Below are 17,500 nucleotides of genomic sequence, written 5' to 3' on the forward strand. Positions count from 1 at the left end.
AGCGCATGTGCAGGGTCTCTGGGGGCCCCGCCAATGCTCCTTTCGTACCTGCTCCTAACCGGGGCCCGCCCAACCCTTTTGGCAACCCCTGTGGAGCCCCCCCGAACGCCCCCTTCCTGCCGGGCACGGGACGCTTCCTCGCCCCTCTGGAGCGGAAGCTGCAGTTCCCCTTTAAGAACAACCCTCAGCACAGAGCCTTCATCTGGGGCCCCTCCATGGGCCCCCAGGGGCCAGAAGAGGGGCCCAAAGATGATCCCGGGGAGCATGTCTCTCTCGCTGACTCGGTGCCCTCGTTCCAGGCATCCCATGCCCAGAGTGACTCTGTGCCCAGGGGCAGCGGGCACAACAGCTACCGCCACCAGCAGCAGCGCCGTAATCAACACGGCAACCAGCGCAACAACCGCCAGCGCTCCCGTCAGAAGGCCCGGAACCCTTTTGACGGGTTCGTGGAGCGGGCCAACGAGCATGCTGGGCAGTACCGCAACAGCAACCCCAACCAGGGCTTACCGCAGCAGGGGGGCAGGATGCGCTACAGCTGGCACAACCCAGGCTCGGATGGACCCACTCACCTGCAGGACGGGCCCCCACAGGGCAAGCACGGCTTCCACCACCAGAACCAGAACTGGAGGGGAGGGGACGGCCAGCACCGGCCCAGCGAGAGGCCCCGCAGCGGGGTGAGCCTCAGAGGTCACCCCCATCAGCAGCACACGGGGCAGGAGATGGCAGCAAGGAGGAACAGTAGATTCGAGGAGCCCATGGAGGCTTGAAGGAGAAAAGGAAGAAAGGGGGAGAGGCGTCTGTATTTTGTGTTTTCATTTTTGGACAGGATTCCATAAATATTTCTCCGGGATATATATATATATACACACACACACACACACACACACACACACACACACACACAGAGAGTCTCTCTCTCTCACACACACACACACACACACACACACACACACTCATTCTGTCACACACAAGCACACACTCACATCACTCTGTTCTAGGTGCTAAGTTTTTGCTCCGAGAGCAGTATGTGCTCACAGGCCAGCACTTGCACTTATTGGAAACTTCCTCAAGGGGGGGGCTTGACATGGAAACACTTTTAGTGCAATAACACTGAGCATGATTTTATACCACATTTGACAGAATCACTGTGTTCTTGACTGTGTTGATAAATGTGCCTGATCGGACCATGGACCAGGATCATGACAGGACCTTACTCACTATGCTGTATGTTTGTGCCTTTCTGCAGCCTCTATACCCGACAACTGTTCCCTGTATTTATACTTATACAGTGGATTTTCTGCTGGTATATAGTGGAACATTTTATGTATGTACATATTCAAAGTTTGTACATGGAGGGATGGATTTGCCATAAGTTTTTTAATATCATATAAAACATGGGGTGTACTTTATATATTTGGAGTATCGTTAGGTTGTATATCTGATTATATAAACAGCAAATATTGAGGCGTAAGCTGCTATGATTGACTGCCGCTGCAGTTATGAGAACATTTAAAACTGTCATATTTACCTGCTGAAACAGCCAAAGAATTTAACCCAGAGGCGAGAGACCCTCACTGCACATAAACAAGGAGGGACACCAGGTCGGGCACAGGAATGAAGAGGTCAGTCAGGTGGGAATGCTGTGCATGGTTGATGTGTTCCCTCAGGGACATTGGGGTTGATGAGAGAAGGCTTAAGTGTGGTTGTTAATGATGGTTTGTATATTTTGTATTTTTTTCTCCTCCATTTAAATATTTTTTGCCTTCCCCCCCGCTTTCATTGTGTGGGTGAATAATGGCAGCATTCCACAAGACGAAGCCTCTGAAATCTGTCCGGAAGGCATGAGCAATGAGAAATAGCCAAATACATGTAATGTTGAATAAATGAATTAGTATGCAGTGCAGTATGGCAAAGGAAGGATTTTTTTCAGGACGAGCGATCGTGAAGCAGGGACTGATAGTGAGTTCAAGGGCTTCCAGTTGTTGTCGTTTTTTACTTTTTAACAATCTTTTTTGGTTTCTTTTCCATTGTACAATACAATATGCAATACAATCCTGAGGACATATATTGTAATTTTAAGGAAAGAGAATTGATGTAATATAGATTTGTGTGATGTGACTTGTAATCCAGCCCCTACCCTCAGAAGATGGAAATAGACAAAATATGAATAATGTTTGCTCATATTATTAATAATAAAAGTGTTATCTATAATGACAGTGGTCTTTGGTACATCTCTTCTGGAGAAGGGGAAATTGATAGACATGAGAAATAGTGAATTCATAGAGTAAAGAATGTAGAAAGAGGGAAGTGCAGCTGAGTTTGTCTGTGTTGGTACAAATAACAAGTGCTCTCCCTGTTTTCATCATCATCAAATTCACTTTGGGAAATATGCAACATGGTTTCTGATCATGCCAGATGTTACAGACTTCGAAATTGTGTATAAAATAAACATGAATGTTTTAAGAGCTTTCTATTTCAAAATTGCTGTTTAATGGGTTTGGCCACAAAGATGTGCATACAGGTAAACTGTGATGTCTAAGCCATATTGCTAAAACAATTTGCCAAATTCATTTAGAGTTTGAGGCTGAATATGAATTAAAGTGGAAATAAGAGATATAGTACATGCTGGTCTGAAGAAAATAAGTATGGTTAAGGTTTGAACTGATCTGAAAGAGTGAGTGGTCGCAATAATGGTGGAAATATGTCTAATCCATGTTAAAACTTGTAAGTATTACAGATGGTGGGATGTTTGTCTTTCTTAAGACCCAGGACTGAAGTTTAAACCAGTGTAGTGAAGAGAAGTTGTAATATCTACATCGACAGAAAAGCTCTCGTCTGTGATGAAGGACTTTTCCTCACTATTTGGTTGCAATCATTTACTTATTAACCAGAGTGCAGAGTAGAACCACTACAATAGAGCAGTAGGTTCCTGAGGTGACATTTAACACTGTCTCTGACAGATGGTGGCAAAATCAGGTGTAATGATACTGCGGTGAAGGGCTTGTGTTCCTAGTATCGGCAAGTGATCAGGGTATCTGCAAACTGAGCCAGAAATGACTGAGCTGGATTACTTAAAAATTATTAGGACCAATCACCATTCATGCCACTGGGGTCGCTAGGTAACAACCGATGTGCTGTTGGCTGCTTACTAATCCAACTTTATATGAATTACATGAAAATACTATACTTTTTCTTATAATTGACTAAATTGTTTCCCGAACGTTCCTGATATCCACATGGAATTTCAAACGTATTTTTATTTATTAATTATTTTATTATAACAAGTTATTATCTTAAAGCTTCAATAAAGGAAAAAAAAATATGATATGATTGAATGCTGAGTTATTTTAGGGATGATGGAATGATACTATGCTCACCCCCGCCTTCGTAATGGCCGCCTGTTTGGCAACACCGCCTGAGGAACCACTAGTTCTATGGCCAATGCACAGAGGGAAGCGAAAATGACCAAATTAATTTCCATCTATACGATGCAGTCAGTGATCGAGGTCATCACACTGTTCAGAGGCTTCCATTCATCTTTTTGCCTTTATCTTCACTTAATGATAGCAGAACTCCAACGGTCACTTTGATCTGACTGTACGGCTAAGCTCCACCAGTGACCTTTGGCTTTATTCCTTTTATGAGGTGCCCTGGCCTAGAGGAAGTGGGGGCACTAGCTATTATTCGCATTTATTGCTGACTTTCAAGCAACAATAGCCACCATAAGAGTCCACTCCCTACCTTTAATGTGATTTACATACACAAAATAACTGCCATGCAAGAAAGTCAATCTTTGAAAGTGTTAGCCTACCGTAAAGACACAGGCTATAACCTACAAAGGGCGACCCGGTTAACACTAGATAGCAAAGGCACCAAGTGACATAAATCAAACAAGGCCCAAACATTATCCATGAACGACCCCTGCGAATGTAGGAGTCACTCCGGTTAACTCACTCCGGTGCTAACTTCATGGACTGTCCAATCTGGAACCAAATCATGGTAGCCTACTGTGAAAAAAGAAAACATTGCCATTCCAACTGATACAAACCAGTGTAGTTATGATCCCCCAACTTTCAAACACAGAATGTTCTGACAAAAAAATCATATGTCGACATCTACTGTTCAGAAGTGGTGTCGCTTTCCGCCCTCACTACAGTTCGATAACTTTTTTTTTTTACCATGTGTCTCACGGGTGATGGACGATAACTGACAACTTGGCTCGTAGAACTGCTGCTCCACACTGTGTAGAGCCAGGCTAAAGACACAGTGCGTGTTTATTCGCAAAGAACCTTTAATAACGTATCTGCTAGGTGTAGCTTGTTTTCTGCACATTTGTATCGATCTTTGGATGCTGGAAAGTGTTGTATAATTCATGTGGGACACACTGCGAAAAACCTTAACTCCACACCTCTGTGGTGATTGCGTATTATCGATCGATTTGAACGGCAAAGTAAAGTAAATCCTGTGCGTGCTGGTGTTTTGTGAAGGAGTTGCATGTGTTGGATGAGTCAAAATGCTGGCAAGAGCAGAGGATGACATCTCTTCCGTTCACCTAAGCCTGCCCGAAAGAACTGCGTGTAAACGAATGAAAAATCCCCTCTGGGTAGGGTGGAACATAAATACTCGAATGACTTTTGAGATTTGTAGTTCATTTTAAGATGATTTGTCTTAGCATATTGGCACTCTGAAGTACATACCCTGGAGAGTGATTCATAGCGTTTAACAAAATTAGATGGGACAGTTTTGGGGCTGTTTTTTTAGTGTTGGTCCTTTACACCAATTGCAGCCTGTCCTTGGTTTGCAGTTTTCATCTCAGCACACAAGGGGGAAAATACACTCTTATCTCATGCATGCATAAACAGAACTGCAGTGTGAGAGGGCTTGCGTGCTGGTGTGTATATGTGTGTGTGAGGGTGTCTGTCTGAGTCAGTGTTAGACAAAGGTACACTATGAGTGTGTGCATATATAACAGCGAGACAGAGATAGAGTGTGAGTTTGTGTATGAGTGTGGATGTGCAAATGCATATGTTGATCTGTGCGTTTCATGTCTGAGTGCCTCACGGGTGGCATTCCTCCCCATTAGCGCCAGGGATTATTAAAGTGCCAAACACGTTTTGCAGAGTTATGTAACAGATTACTGGAAACCTGCAATTCCCCACTTCCTGATGCTGGATAATTATTTGAGGCCAACAGATTGGGGATGAAAGGGGTAAGTCTCTCTCCGCTCTTCTCTCTCTGCTCTTCTTTCTCTCTCTCTGTCCCTCTCTATCTCTCTCTATCTCTCTCACTTTCCCATTTCTCACTTACATGTACTAAAAGCATTCAACAGAAACATATGACAAGTGAATAGTAATTAATGAGCAGGTCTTGTACTCCTAATAGCCCCACTACCACATAACAAGCGTTCAGCCTGATGCCCACCTGGATGAAGCAGAATGAACAATAAGCCTACTTGTCACGCATTGCAATGAGGGGCTTGTTTTCCTCCTGGTCCCACGGTGTCCTGGCCTGTTTCCTGGGGCAGGTGAGATGGGGGATAAGTGATGTCATCCCCGACGTTCCTCCTGCGCCTTGACAGGAGCCATCCATCTGAGCTGGTAATGATGGGTGGTGTGGAAGCTCTGAAAGCCTGTTCATCTAATTAATCTGCACTTGTTAGCCATTAGCACCGGAGAGGCTCTCCACAAGAGGACCATCGCTGTATCTTTGCTTTGAGCAGACTGGCAGGCATTTTTTTTCAATCATATTTTGTCCTTGATATGTCTTTTACTGTTTAACTGTATGAGTTGTCCCATCAGTCTAAAGTGGTTTGTCCATTCCATTCATCAAGAAAACTTTGAGCCATTAAAAAGTGTTTCTTTTTATGTTTGGTAATGCTTGCTTGCACCCTCCAATAAGGAAACAGCTAGGCTCCTCTGAGTCATAAAACAATTCAAACAACATTTATTTGATGAAAAAAGTATTCTCAAACTAATTTGCAGTTTGGAGGTATACAATGTAATGTTTTTTCTGCATTAGGAGCGACTGGGAATCGGCTATTGCAGCCACCAGCTAATGAGCAGGCATCTCCCCTGTCAGCCTTTCCCCCTTCCCCTTAGTAACCCTTAGTAACCATGGTTTCCACAGATAGAAAGTGCTAGAATGTGGGAGAACTCTGCACACCCGGGATTTCTCATTTGTAAGATTGACGCAGAGAGGAACAGAGGAAGGGGGCCAGACAGAATGATGGAAAATGAGGGAGCCAGGGGTGAAAGAAAATAGAGAGAGGGGGAGTGATCTGTCGTTGCCAGCTGCCAGCATGTGCGTGGTCAATCAACAGAATGCTTAGTATAGCAGCTTAATCCCAGATAATCACGGCTCCTCAAATCCACCGTCGGCTCAGAGGGGTGCAGAGAAGGGGTTACCTTAACAGCCTGCAAGCACACACACACACACATGCCCGCCAGTCAGCTGGAAAGCCATCACTTTCAGCTGAGATAAAAAAAATAAAAAAAATTACACACACCCCGCTCAAACATCAGTGCGGTTCCTCTGGATAGATTCTTGAAGAACCATCATCGAACTCCACTAAAAAAAATCGATGGTGTCTTCTGCCAGCACTGCCACTTTCAGCCCATTATCTGATCCAGTAGCTTACTGGAGCCAATCAAATTTCTCTGTCTCTTAGGGGTTTCATTCATTAAAATGACTCCTGTAGTGCAGCCATTCAATATGCTTAAAATAGACATAGAATTGTGTAATCTTACCAAGAACATGTGAAATTATCAAATTCATGTGTTTGAATTCTAATAGTATTTTATACATTATGTGTTATTTTGTATCATATTTTTTTTTAAACAAATCCCAAGGAATACTATACAATATACGTTTTTCAAAGCACTAAAATTAGATATCTTCAACAGACTTGTGCTTGAAAATATCCCCCCAATCTTGTAGGCACTGACTGCCCGCAGCAGCAGCAGCAGTGGAGGCAGATTCAGAGAGATGGCTTCAGGTCCCTCCGGCTTCACCGTCGAGGGTTTGTCCAGGAGGCAAGTCTCACTGGCGGAGCAAATGCACATGCGGTCCATCCACAGTTACCTTATGTGTCCTAATTGTTTTCTGGGCCACTCTCTGTCCACTCTCTTCTTATTTATGGTTTCATGAGTGCACATCACCACATTTGTGGAGTGGGCAATGGTATCAACACATGGTACTAGTCGGATTACGTCAAAAAACAGCTGGGATCCTAAAATAAAACATTGTACTTGTCTGTCTGCCACATTCTGTCACAATCTTTTTTTTTTATAGTTCTGCTCTCCTCTTTCCCCCCAACCCCCTCTCTCAGTGGCTCAAGGTCACAGATGTTCCACTCTATTCTACCAGTGGTCAGACCTGAGATGTCTGGAGGGATCTTTAAGAGGCTTTTCCTCCTCTCGAGGGATGGACAGAAAAAAGGATTCAAAAGGAAAGGGCAGTCAAAGGATTAGTTCTTGGAAATCTGATTTTAACCTTTCGGAAGTGCGGAATATAAAACCTCCCCTGTGTCAGTTCTTCCTCACTTTGACATAAATGATTCATCATCTCATATTCAACTCTACTTCCACAATGCTAGCATTTACTTTTATTGGCATATATCAGGTCATTACTCAATAGCACAACCACTGATCTACCTACACATATAACAAAGAGACTACCGAGGTCTGGTTGATGAAGTAGCTATCGCTAAGCTAAGTAATGTAGTGATTTATATCAGTATAGCAAATAATCATTATAGTTGCGAGGACATAACAGCAATAGGCCACAAAATTGATTTGGTTCAGATGGGTTCATTGATGAAGTAGCTGGACAGTTTAAGAATTCGAAATGTTACACGTACACTTCATGTTGGTTCTTGATCTTCTCTTTATGCCATCCGGGCCTTCGATTTAATCTGGGCCAGTGAAAGCTGTGCCATTAGAGGGTTTTTCTTTTTCTGAAGAGCATCAACATAAATCCCCCTCTGTCCCTCGTGTCAGTGACTGTGTGTGTGTGTGTGTGTGTGTGTGTGTGTGTGTGTGTGTGTGTGTGTGTGTGTGTGTTTGTGTGTTTGTGTGTGTGTGTGTGTGTGTGTGTGTGTGTGTGTGTGTGAGAGAGAGAAAGAGAGAGCAAGAGAGAGAGAGAGATTCTGGAGATCCATCAGATGAGAGTGTGGTAATGTTTGATACGTCTGTTTTTGTCCTAACTTCGGTCCAGTCAGAAGACTCTTGGCAAGACTGGACATTAAATTAATTGATAAGGAGCTGGGAAGGGAACTGCTGTTCTTGTTTTGGGGGAAATAGTAATTTTTCATGTTTTAATTTTTGTTTGGTATTTTGACTAAAAATGCAACAAGGAATGAGGGGCACCTATCCCCCTAAGTTGTGACTAGCTCGTCTCCAGGAGTGCTTTATTGATCCAGGACAGAAACTGATGTAGTGTATATTATCTCGTGACATCCTTCAAAGGCAAACAGATCCATCGCAATCATGTTCGGGGGTCGCGGTGGGAAGGGGAGCAAGATGACTGTGGAGGACCTGTACGGTATCAGCAAGAAGCCCAAGGCGTCATCGAGCAATGCCAACGCGCAGAAAGGGGGCGCCCGTGCCCGTGGGCAGGACCAGAGGGACGAGTCGGACGCCCTAGCCTCGCAAATCCTGGAGGCGGCGCACAGGCTTGTGGAGCGGCGGCGGCTAGAACTCTACCTGAGAGAGTGCGGCCTCAGTCTGAGCAACTGCCAATCAGAATGCCAACCCATGCTCTACAGGTGAGTAAGGGGAGGAGCAGCAAGTGCCCCTCAGGTGAGATGAAGTGAAAGTGAAAGGTGAGGACAAAGGAGTGCAGTTCTCTGACTCTGCAGGGCGACCCTGCAACACAGCCTTTGTTTACAGATTTTGCATCACAAAACTAAATATTGATTTTTTTAATTTTTTTTACAAAATACAGTAGTAAATGTTTATATTAGATCAATGAAACTATTGAATATTTCAAAGACTGGGAGCCAGTCGGTTCACTCTTTTGAGATTAAATAAGCCTTTCACTGATACTTCCATGAGGATTTGTCAACAAATAAGATGTCGTTTTTTTTCCTTAGGACAAAATGATTTATTTCAAGACTCTGTCTCATACATTCTGCCTTAGCACCTCATCCTCCATAATATTTGCTCACAATCTGGTCAGTTCTAGTTTGTGTAGGCATCGTTCTCTCTCGTCATCGTTCAAACTGAACTGAATTTGGAAATGGTGTACTCACCCACTTGTCACTGTGTGTGCCACTGCCGAGGCTGTCACAGCAGAAATATCATGGCACACAGTGTCAGATAATACACACTTTTTTTCAAGCTGGGTCTCAAGACTCATAAACCAAAAGAGTGAAAGGGTTGGTAGTCATGAAAACATCGCTCAGACAGGATACTGAATAAGATTTCAGGATTAGATAGATAGATAGATTACTTTATTGATCCCGATGGAAATTGTTGTGCAGCGCAGCAGCAATTCATATAAATCACACACTACACATTACTCAGACAAAAACACACATACAAACTGCTATATACTGCTAGATAAGACAAATCAAATACAAATATAATTTAGGATAAAGCTCTAACTGTTTAATTCAAATATAGAATGTACATTGTGTATTGCTAATCAGAGGAAAGGTCTCCTCTCCTGCCACAGAGGGGAGTGGTATATTGTTATTGCAGAGGAGCTGCAGGAATGACTTCCAGTAGCGGTCCTTATTACAGAGGAGCTGCAGGAATGACTTCCAGTAGCGGTCCTTATTACAGAGGAGCTGCAGGAATGACTTCCAGTAGCAGTCCTTATTACAGAGGAGCTGCAGGAATGACTTCCAGTAGCGGTCCTTATTACAGAGGAGCTGCAGGAATGACTTCCAGTAGCGGTCCTTATTACAGAGGAGCTGCAGGAATGACTTCCAGTAGCGGTCCTTTTTACAGAGGGCAGGAATGACTTCCAGTAGCGGTCCTTATTGCAGAGGAGCTGCAGGAATGACTTCCAGTAGCGGTCCTTTTTACAGAGGGCAGGAATGACTTCCAGTAGCGGTCCTTATTGCAGAGGAGCTGTGGGAAAGACTTCCAGTTGCGGTCCTTATTGCAGAGGAGCTGCAGGAGCCTCCCATTGAAAGCACCCTGCGGTCTGCCCAGTGGGGGTTGGAGTGGATGTGAAGTGTCCATTATGGTGAGCAGTTTGTACAACATCCCTCCCTCCTCTCAGCAACCTACTCCGTGGGCTCCAGATCAAGTTCTCCAGTCCAGAGCCGGCTTACTTTATCAGCCTGTTCAGCTTCTTAGCGTCACTGGCCTGATGCTGCTAAGATAATAAAAAACAGACTGGTTGAAGACATGCAACCTCTTGCTAGGCACATGAAATAAACTCAAACATAATAATAATAATAATAATAATAATAATAACAATAACAATAATAATAATAATAATAATAGTAATAAACTGGACTGTAGGACTGTGCAGAGAGAAGGGATTACCCTCTGTGATTCCCCTACCTACTCCCAAGGGGGTTATGCCCCCACAACTCTCCCACCCTTTACTCTGGATCGCTTGTGGCATTCCATAGTATGAGACTGATGTTTACATAATTAGGCAGGGCATCATTCAGACAATGAGATATAAGCAAGTGAAATATTTTTGAGAAGCATCTTGAAGGGTTGTTGTCTCTGGTGTGTTGTAAACCATTGTGAGAACGGAAAGGGGTGGGTCTGGGTCGGACTTGACAACCAATAACAGTGGCATCTTTGTTGTTGTTGTTAAGTACTGTCAAGTCAAGTACGATGATTGTAGTGCATCCTGTAGTCACAATACATAGGCTAAGGCTAGGGTGTGTGTACTAAGTCCCCAACCAATACACTTTTCCTGTGAATAACTACAAAAAAGAGGAGAGTCATGGAGTCTAAGGTGAAACACAGATCACCTCTGCAAAGAGAGAGAGAGAGGATAGATGGTCAGGAAATAAAAGCTTTATTTAGCAAGAAAAGGGACTCATAATATGCGGATGATCCACAGGCAAAACTTTTAAATTGTGATCAAGGAGCGCTCCCTGTGATGTCAGGCAAACTAAAGCCTGTTTCTCAGGGTTGGAGCTGTGTTTGCCTCAAATGGATGCACTTAAAAGGCTTAAGTCCCCTGAGAGGAATAGTTTTCTCAGATTTTTCCTATGAATAAAAGAGACACTTATCCTCATAAATAATGGAGGTGCAATTTCCTTTTTCTCCACTAGAGGGTTGAACAAAACGGAATCAGAAGCAGCAGGATTCTTAAGCATTGTCCTTTTGCGTGTGTGTGTAACTCACTTTTGTGTGTCTGTGTGTCTGTGGAGGGAGAGAGAATGAGAAACCAAATTTATAATTTAGTTTCAGTGTACCTTATTCATCTATTATTCCCTGCAAAAGAAAATAGAGAACTATTTCTGACCAGACCTACTTTATCAATGTCTAACAACCAATTTGGTATGACTTCATATTTATACCTTCATTAGAACAACCCTTTAAGGCATGGACACACATGCAGAAAAAAAAACTGTTGCACACGTCCATACACACACACACAAACACACACCCACACACACACACACATTGTAAAACAAATCACTCTAGTGTACAGGACAGGGTAATGTGTACTTTCTACAGGACTTATGAACACCGTGTCAGAGTGAGCTATAACCTTGAGATATCATTAACCTTCACTAAGTATCAATCCAACAGCCATCGCTGAAGCCCATCACTCTGGCGTTAAGAGCACTGCATTTACAGTAGGTTCAAAAGATTAGCAGTCACTCATAAGCATCTCCACATAGATCTCTGATGTTGGACCAGTGACCTGATCTCCAATCTAACCCTTCTGCTCTTTTGTCTTGTCAAACCGCCACGGGTGGTTGCACAGGTCACTTAAGTCAAGTGTTCCCTTTTAGAATTGGCCTCGTGGCTGTCCCTGTCCTTGTGCGTTCATACTATTCTTTAAAGCACCACATTCCCAAGTATCACATGGTACCGTCCATCACAGGGAGGGATCAGGACAGATATAATGGACTCGGCCATCAAAAAGTACATGTGACGCTGTAAAACCTGCAGTGTGTTAAGGGGGAGTGAGAAGAGTTATTCTGTTTCCTTAAATTCCTTGCCTTCCTTTTGCCGTCACATACTGTGTTTTGAGTACATTGTGAAGAAGTTCCACATAAACATTACATTTGTGAATGTTATGAGAGACACACACACACACACACACACACACACACACACACACACACACACACACACACACACACGAAAGAAAGCCACACACACACATACACACAAACAGAGCATAATTAGACACTTCTGAAGATATGAAGACTAACTGGCCCTTACATAGTCTGCGTCTGTCCTTGGTCGCTTTTTTGGTTTTAATTTCTGTTTGGGTCACAGTAGGGCTCTGGCGGTCAATAGCATAGATCAGTGCAGCGCAGACAGGACCAGTGGATGAGCTGCTTTACGTTTGACTCCGTTGCAGATCACGAGGAGAAGCAGCTGCAGAATGACATACCACAAGCTTTTCTAAGAATTATGACAGACAGAATCACATCATCAGATATCAGCATCAGATCTTCTCAAGATCATGTGCCGTGTTTCAGCACCAGGGTCACAAGAAGTCTGGAGTGTGATGTGAATCATCTTGGAAGATGCTGTCCCCTTCACTTTCTGTCTTTTCTATTAGCCCAGTGGCGTGCTCTCTCTGTCTCTGTCTCTCTCTCTCTCACACACACACACCACACACACGAACACACACACACACACACACACACACACACACACACACACACACACACACACACACACACAACACACACACACACACACATACACACCTCTATAACCAAGACTGCATGCAAGTCCCTGAGTCCTACTTCAGTGATGATAATTATTATGAAAACTGATTAATCTCTTTTGTGATGACAACAGTGTGACTCTTCTGTCTCGTTCTGTGAACACAGACAACATCAGTATTTTAATTCCCTTGCCCCAGACAATCTCTCTCTCACTCTCTTTTTCTCTCTCTCTCCATCCATCTTTATCTACCTTCTTTGCTGTTTGACTAATGTGTGCAGCTGTTTGCTTTTTTTGTCATCACTGGCACAGATGCACCCTGTGTTCACTGCACAGAAAAGCTGAACCCTGATTGGTTCACTTTTCCATTCCAGGTAATTGTGATTGGTAGGCAGGCTACACTGAGCACTTCTGGACAGTAGTTTCAAGAGATAACCAGTTCACTTCTCTCTAAAGGAAAATATTGTCAGTATGTCTTAAGAGTTTTATTATATCAATAGCACCTCTGAGGAAGGCTGCCTGCCTTACGTTGTCCCCTTGCTAAATGATGTATCCTACTTTACTCCACACTAAATCTCTGGTCTTTCTCAAACTCCTAAACTGAAGAAAATGTACTAGGTGTTGCATCTATCCCAAACATCGTTTATTAAGCCTTTTTGTAAAAAAAAAAAAAAAAACATGTTATTAAAGTTTTTTCAAAATGTCATAATAATGATTAAAACTTAAACCTGTCAACGATCTCTAATACCAGACTTACATTTAGCTCAGTCTCCTCAGAATCCATCACTAGCTCATTCGCACATTTATGAAAACGTCTGTTCGCAATCGCATTTCCATCCGCTGTGTTACGCGAATTGAAAATGGACTTTAAAAATAACGAAGGGATGAGATGTGAACAACTGTGGGTTCAACCCGTGGGTCAATACAGTGTCACTTTGACGTAAACACTTAATACACTCTTAACAAATGCGATTTGACGGGGATAACCCCGTTTTCAACATACTTTGTCGCATATAGCCTATGCGAATCGAGAGTCAATCCACCCCCCTCTAATAAATTCATTTATTTTTAGACTCAGTAGATTTTATGCACATTTTAAGCGTTTCCACTCAGGATTTTCCATACGAATGGTGAAAGTTTGTATTAAAAAGTTGGATATTACCCCAGCTACTGGCAACTTTTAATTTCATGACACCTGCTATGGGCTCCAGCCAAAAGTGTGTGCGCGCGCGAGTTTAGTTGGTTCAGTTAATCTCACAGGCTGCTGTGCTAAATCAGTGAAGTGCTCAGTGCAGTGAAAAGGGGGGAAGGGGGAGAAAGGGAAAGAGAGATGATGAGGGGGAGGGGGCCAAGCGCACGGTGTATGTTTATTGAAAAGGGAGCGGTGATTAGCCTTTATTGAGAGAGAGAAGGCGAGGGTCACTACTTACGCTCGGAATAATCGAGTGAATCCTACCCAAGTCATGCGACGCTGGTCAAGTTCATCGATCTTTCTGTGTATCGAGTAGGCTACACATGATAGCCTATATTAAAAGGAGAAAATGTGAGCGAAGGGAAATAGAGATACGAACATTTATCTTTGCCATTTATCACCTGACCTCACGCTACCTGAAACTATATGAAATGAAAAGACAAATATCCAATAACGGTGTATGTGTGCGTATGTGTGAAAGGGGGTGGGGTGGGGTGGGGTGGGATTGGGAGGTGTGTGAGGGAGAGAGAGAGAGAAGGCGGAGAGGAGTGCGGAATCAGACTCTGCATATGTTGAGTGAACATGTAAGAGATTGCCTGCCACATAAACGGGAGTGTTTCTTAACCTTTGTGGAACGTTATCACAGTATGCATCGAATGGCAAGTAATGTATAACATTGTTACCGCCGTTAGTGATGTTATTAAACGATAATTGCGCATGTCATTCTGTTTGTCAGCGAAAGATGTGTGCAATGAATCGAACTCGTTCCATCTTATCAGTAATACCCGCTAATGATCACGATGGCAATTACTGTTAATAATAACCACACTAGATTTGGCGCCGCTCATGTTGCTGTTTGTATCAGTTCCATGTTGCGTGAGCGCGAACACTGTGTCAGATAGTGTTACTCCTGTTCATACTGCCTGTTTCGGTCTGCTGATGCGTCTGGTCGCAATATTCTGCGCTCCGCTTTAGGTACGGAGTGTGTCAGTAAGTGATTGTGTCAAGGCGAGTTGGTGAGCTGTCATTCGATTTGTGTCCATTTGGTTCGAGACCGAAGATGGCGAGGCTAGGGGATATGCACGCTCAATGCCCGTAAAGCTCTACTGTCAACGGTACAGCATTCGCAGGGCAGTCAGTCGCCCTGTTCATCGGAGGGATTCGAACATCGCGCAGATAGAGAATCATTCAGTTTTCTGAATATATATAGAATCGTTGAACAGGGTTAACTTGTGTTCATTCAATGCGTTGGCAAGTCAGAACTGGTGAAGAATCTGTTGCGCATCGAAAGACCGGGCGAGCCCTGGCTGGTACCGCAGGTAACGCAGTTTGAAGACGAGGACTTGTGCCAACCAAGTTACAGTGCCATTACCCGTGTTCTATGAAGAAAACCCTATTTTCTTGGAAGGCGCGTGTGTGAATAAGCTTTAGAGACTCACTCAGCCCGTGGCGACATATATATAGGAGTGCCCGAATCGCCGGCACAGACGCTGACTCTGCGTCCGGCAGGTTAAGGCCTGGACCTGCGCTAATCGTGACTCTTGGCTCCTGCCAGCAAACAAACCATCGCCGTGAGGGGACTGCTTGTTTGGACGGCATCTCTCTTCCGCTGCAACAAGCAGTACAAGCCAGTGTCTGCAGGTGCATGACCTGAAGCCAAACCACAGACCAGAAGCAGACATTTACAAGGGAAAACATCAGGATGCAGGTGTCATTCGCCTGTACGGAACACAACCTTAAGAGCCGCAGTGAGGACCGGCTGTGTGGCCTCCGCACCGCCCCGCCACCAGGCGGTGGCAGCGGTGGTGGGGGTGGTGGCGGAGGCGGAGGGGGGAGCGGTCAGGGAAACAACGGGAACTACAACTCTCAGAGCGGAGTCAAGACCCAGGTCCGGGAGATGTCGGGGTCCCGGCTTGTTCCGCAAGGCCACGCCCACATGAAGGAGGCCATCGGCCGACACAGCAGCATGAAATACAGGTGAGCATAGTCTTGGACAGGTGCCGCTTCTGGGTCATTGGACTTTGGGAGAATGACACATTACGAAGTAAATTAGGGTTGGGATTGTGGGCAGTTTTGACCACATAGGGTAGCAGAGGCACCTGTTGATCCAGCGCTGTCTGATCCAGTGAATGAGCCAGCCATGACGTGCTTAAAGATTTATGAAGGCTCATTGACATCCACTTTACCACAGTGCCCCATGGGAGGACTGACTGCCAGTGTAGTGTCTGAGGGATAATGAGTGCGGACGGGAGCAGAGGACAAGGCCACTCCACATGGAGGGCCCCCTCCTGAGGTGACCCTTGCCACTGCCTCTTTCACTCTCACTTCACAGGGAGTCATTCCCTATCACCATGGGGATACTACAGCAGGATCACCTGGAGCTGTTCATTTAAATAGTGCATAGTTGATAGAGTGAGAAGGGGAGATGGTTTGAAATGCTCGTACCTGTGTGTGTGTGTGTGTGTGTGTGTGTGTGTGTGTGTGTGTGTGTGTGTGTGTGTGTGTGTGTGTGTGTGTGTGTGTGTGTGTGTGTGTGTGTGTGTGTGTGTTTGTGTTACGGATAAAAACTGCAAGAAATTAGCCCAATAACATACAGTTACAGAAGAGAGTACACCCCTGTGCAGTATCACATAAATGTATAGTTGTAAATCAAAATGATATAATCTAAGTTTAACATTGTATTTGCTCTCATGTCAAACTAACAGTTTAGATTTACTCTATGAAAAATACAGGCCCCAAAGTAGCAACTCAAGTCAACCAAAGACTGTACACCTTTCATTGCTGACATTCAATTCCATTACATTTTTTATTTATATATATGGCGCCAAAACAGTACAATAAAATGAATTATTATTATTATTTTACCTCGTACTGTATGTCCTTCTTTATTTTTGATAACAGCCTCAATCTTCCTCTGCATTGGCGATACTAGTGTTGCAGACATTTCTGGATTTGTTCTGCCAAATGTTCTTCAGCTGCTCTTTGCTGGATGGTTTGTGTTACTTTACCGTTGTCTTTAAAATACCCCTAAAGGTGTTCTATTGGATTCAAGTCAGGTGACATACTGGGCCAGGTCATAGTTAACCTTTTTTCGTTTAGAAACTCTTGTGTGATTTTGGCAGTGTGCTTTGGCTCATTATCATGCTGGCATATTCCTCTTCTGCCCAGCCTCTGGAGACTGGGGACTCATCTTCTCATCCACATCAGTCTGCAGGCATTCCTGGTGCCATCTATAAATGTCATCTCCCCCAACACCTTTGGCACTACTGCAGCCCCAGATCACCACACCCCCACCTCTGTGCTTCACGGTCAGGACTATGCATTCACTGCGATAGACCGGAGCAGGTTCACGCCCAACATACTTGACCCCATCTGAGCCAAACCAATTTATCTTGGTCTCATCTGACCAAAGAATGTGCTTCCAATATTAATTGGGCTTCTTTTCGTGTTCTTTAATGTTTGATCTTGCAGTTTTGTG

At 44.1% G+C, this 17,500-nt stretch overlaps 2 protein-coding genes across 3 annotated transcripts in view; both read left to right on the forward strand.

The window, feature by feature from the left end:
* kif1ca (kinesin family member 1C, a) overlaps positions 1-2,214 on the forward strand; it is a 22,026-nt gene extending 19,812 nt beyond the window's left edge. For both annotated transcript variants that reach the window (XM_080831743.1, XM_080831744.1), the window contains exon 23: positions 1-2,214. This exon is cut by the window's left edge and continues 142 nt beyond it. In XM_080831743.1, coding sequence (XP_080687869.1) covers positions 1-767 — 767 coding nt within the window. In that variant the 3' untranslated portion in view covers positions 768-2,214.
* A 6,272-nt stretch (positions 2,215-8,486) lies between these two features.
* The window catches only part of LOC308363645 (voltage-gated potassium channel subunit beta-2), a gene marked incomplete at both ends in the record, with an annotated part of 31,589 nt that continues 22,575 nt past the window's right edge, over positions 8,487-17,500 (forward strand). Inside the window, one exon of the mRNA XM_080836464.1 lies at positions 8,487-8,764. Within this exon, the coding sequence (XP_080692590.1) occupies positions 8,487-8,764 (278 nt within the window). The remainder of the gene's footprint in view (positions 8,765-17,500) is intronic.

Source organism: Sprattus sprattus (genome assembly GCF_963457725.1).
Source record: "Sprattus sprattus genome assembly, chromosome: 1".
NCBI classification, from domain to species: domain Eukaryota; kingdom Metazoa; phylum Chordata; class Actinopteri; order Clupeiformes; family Clupeidae; genus Sprattus; species Sprattus sprattus.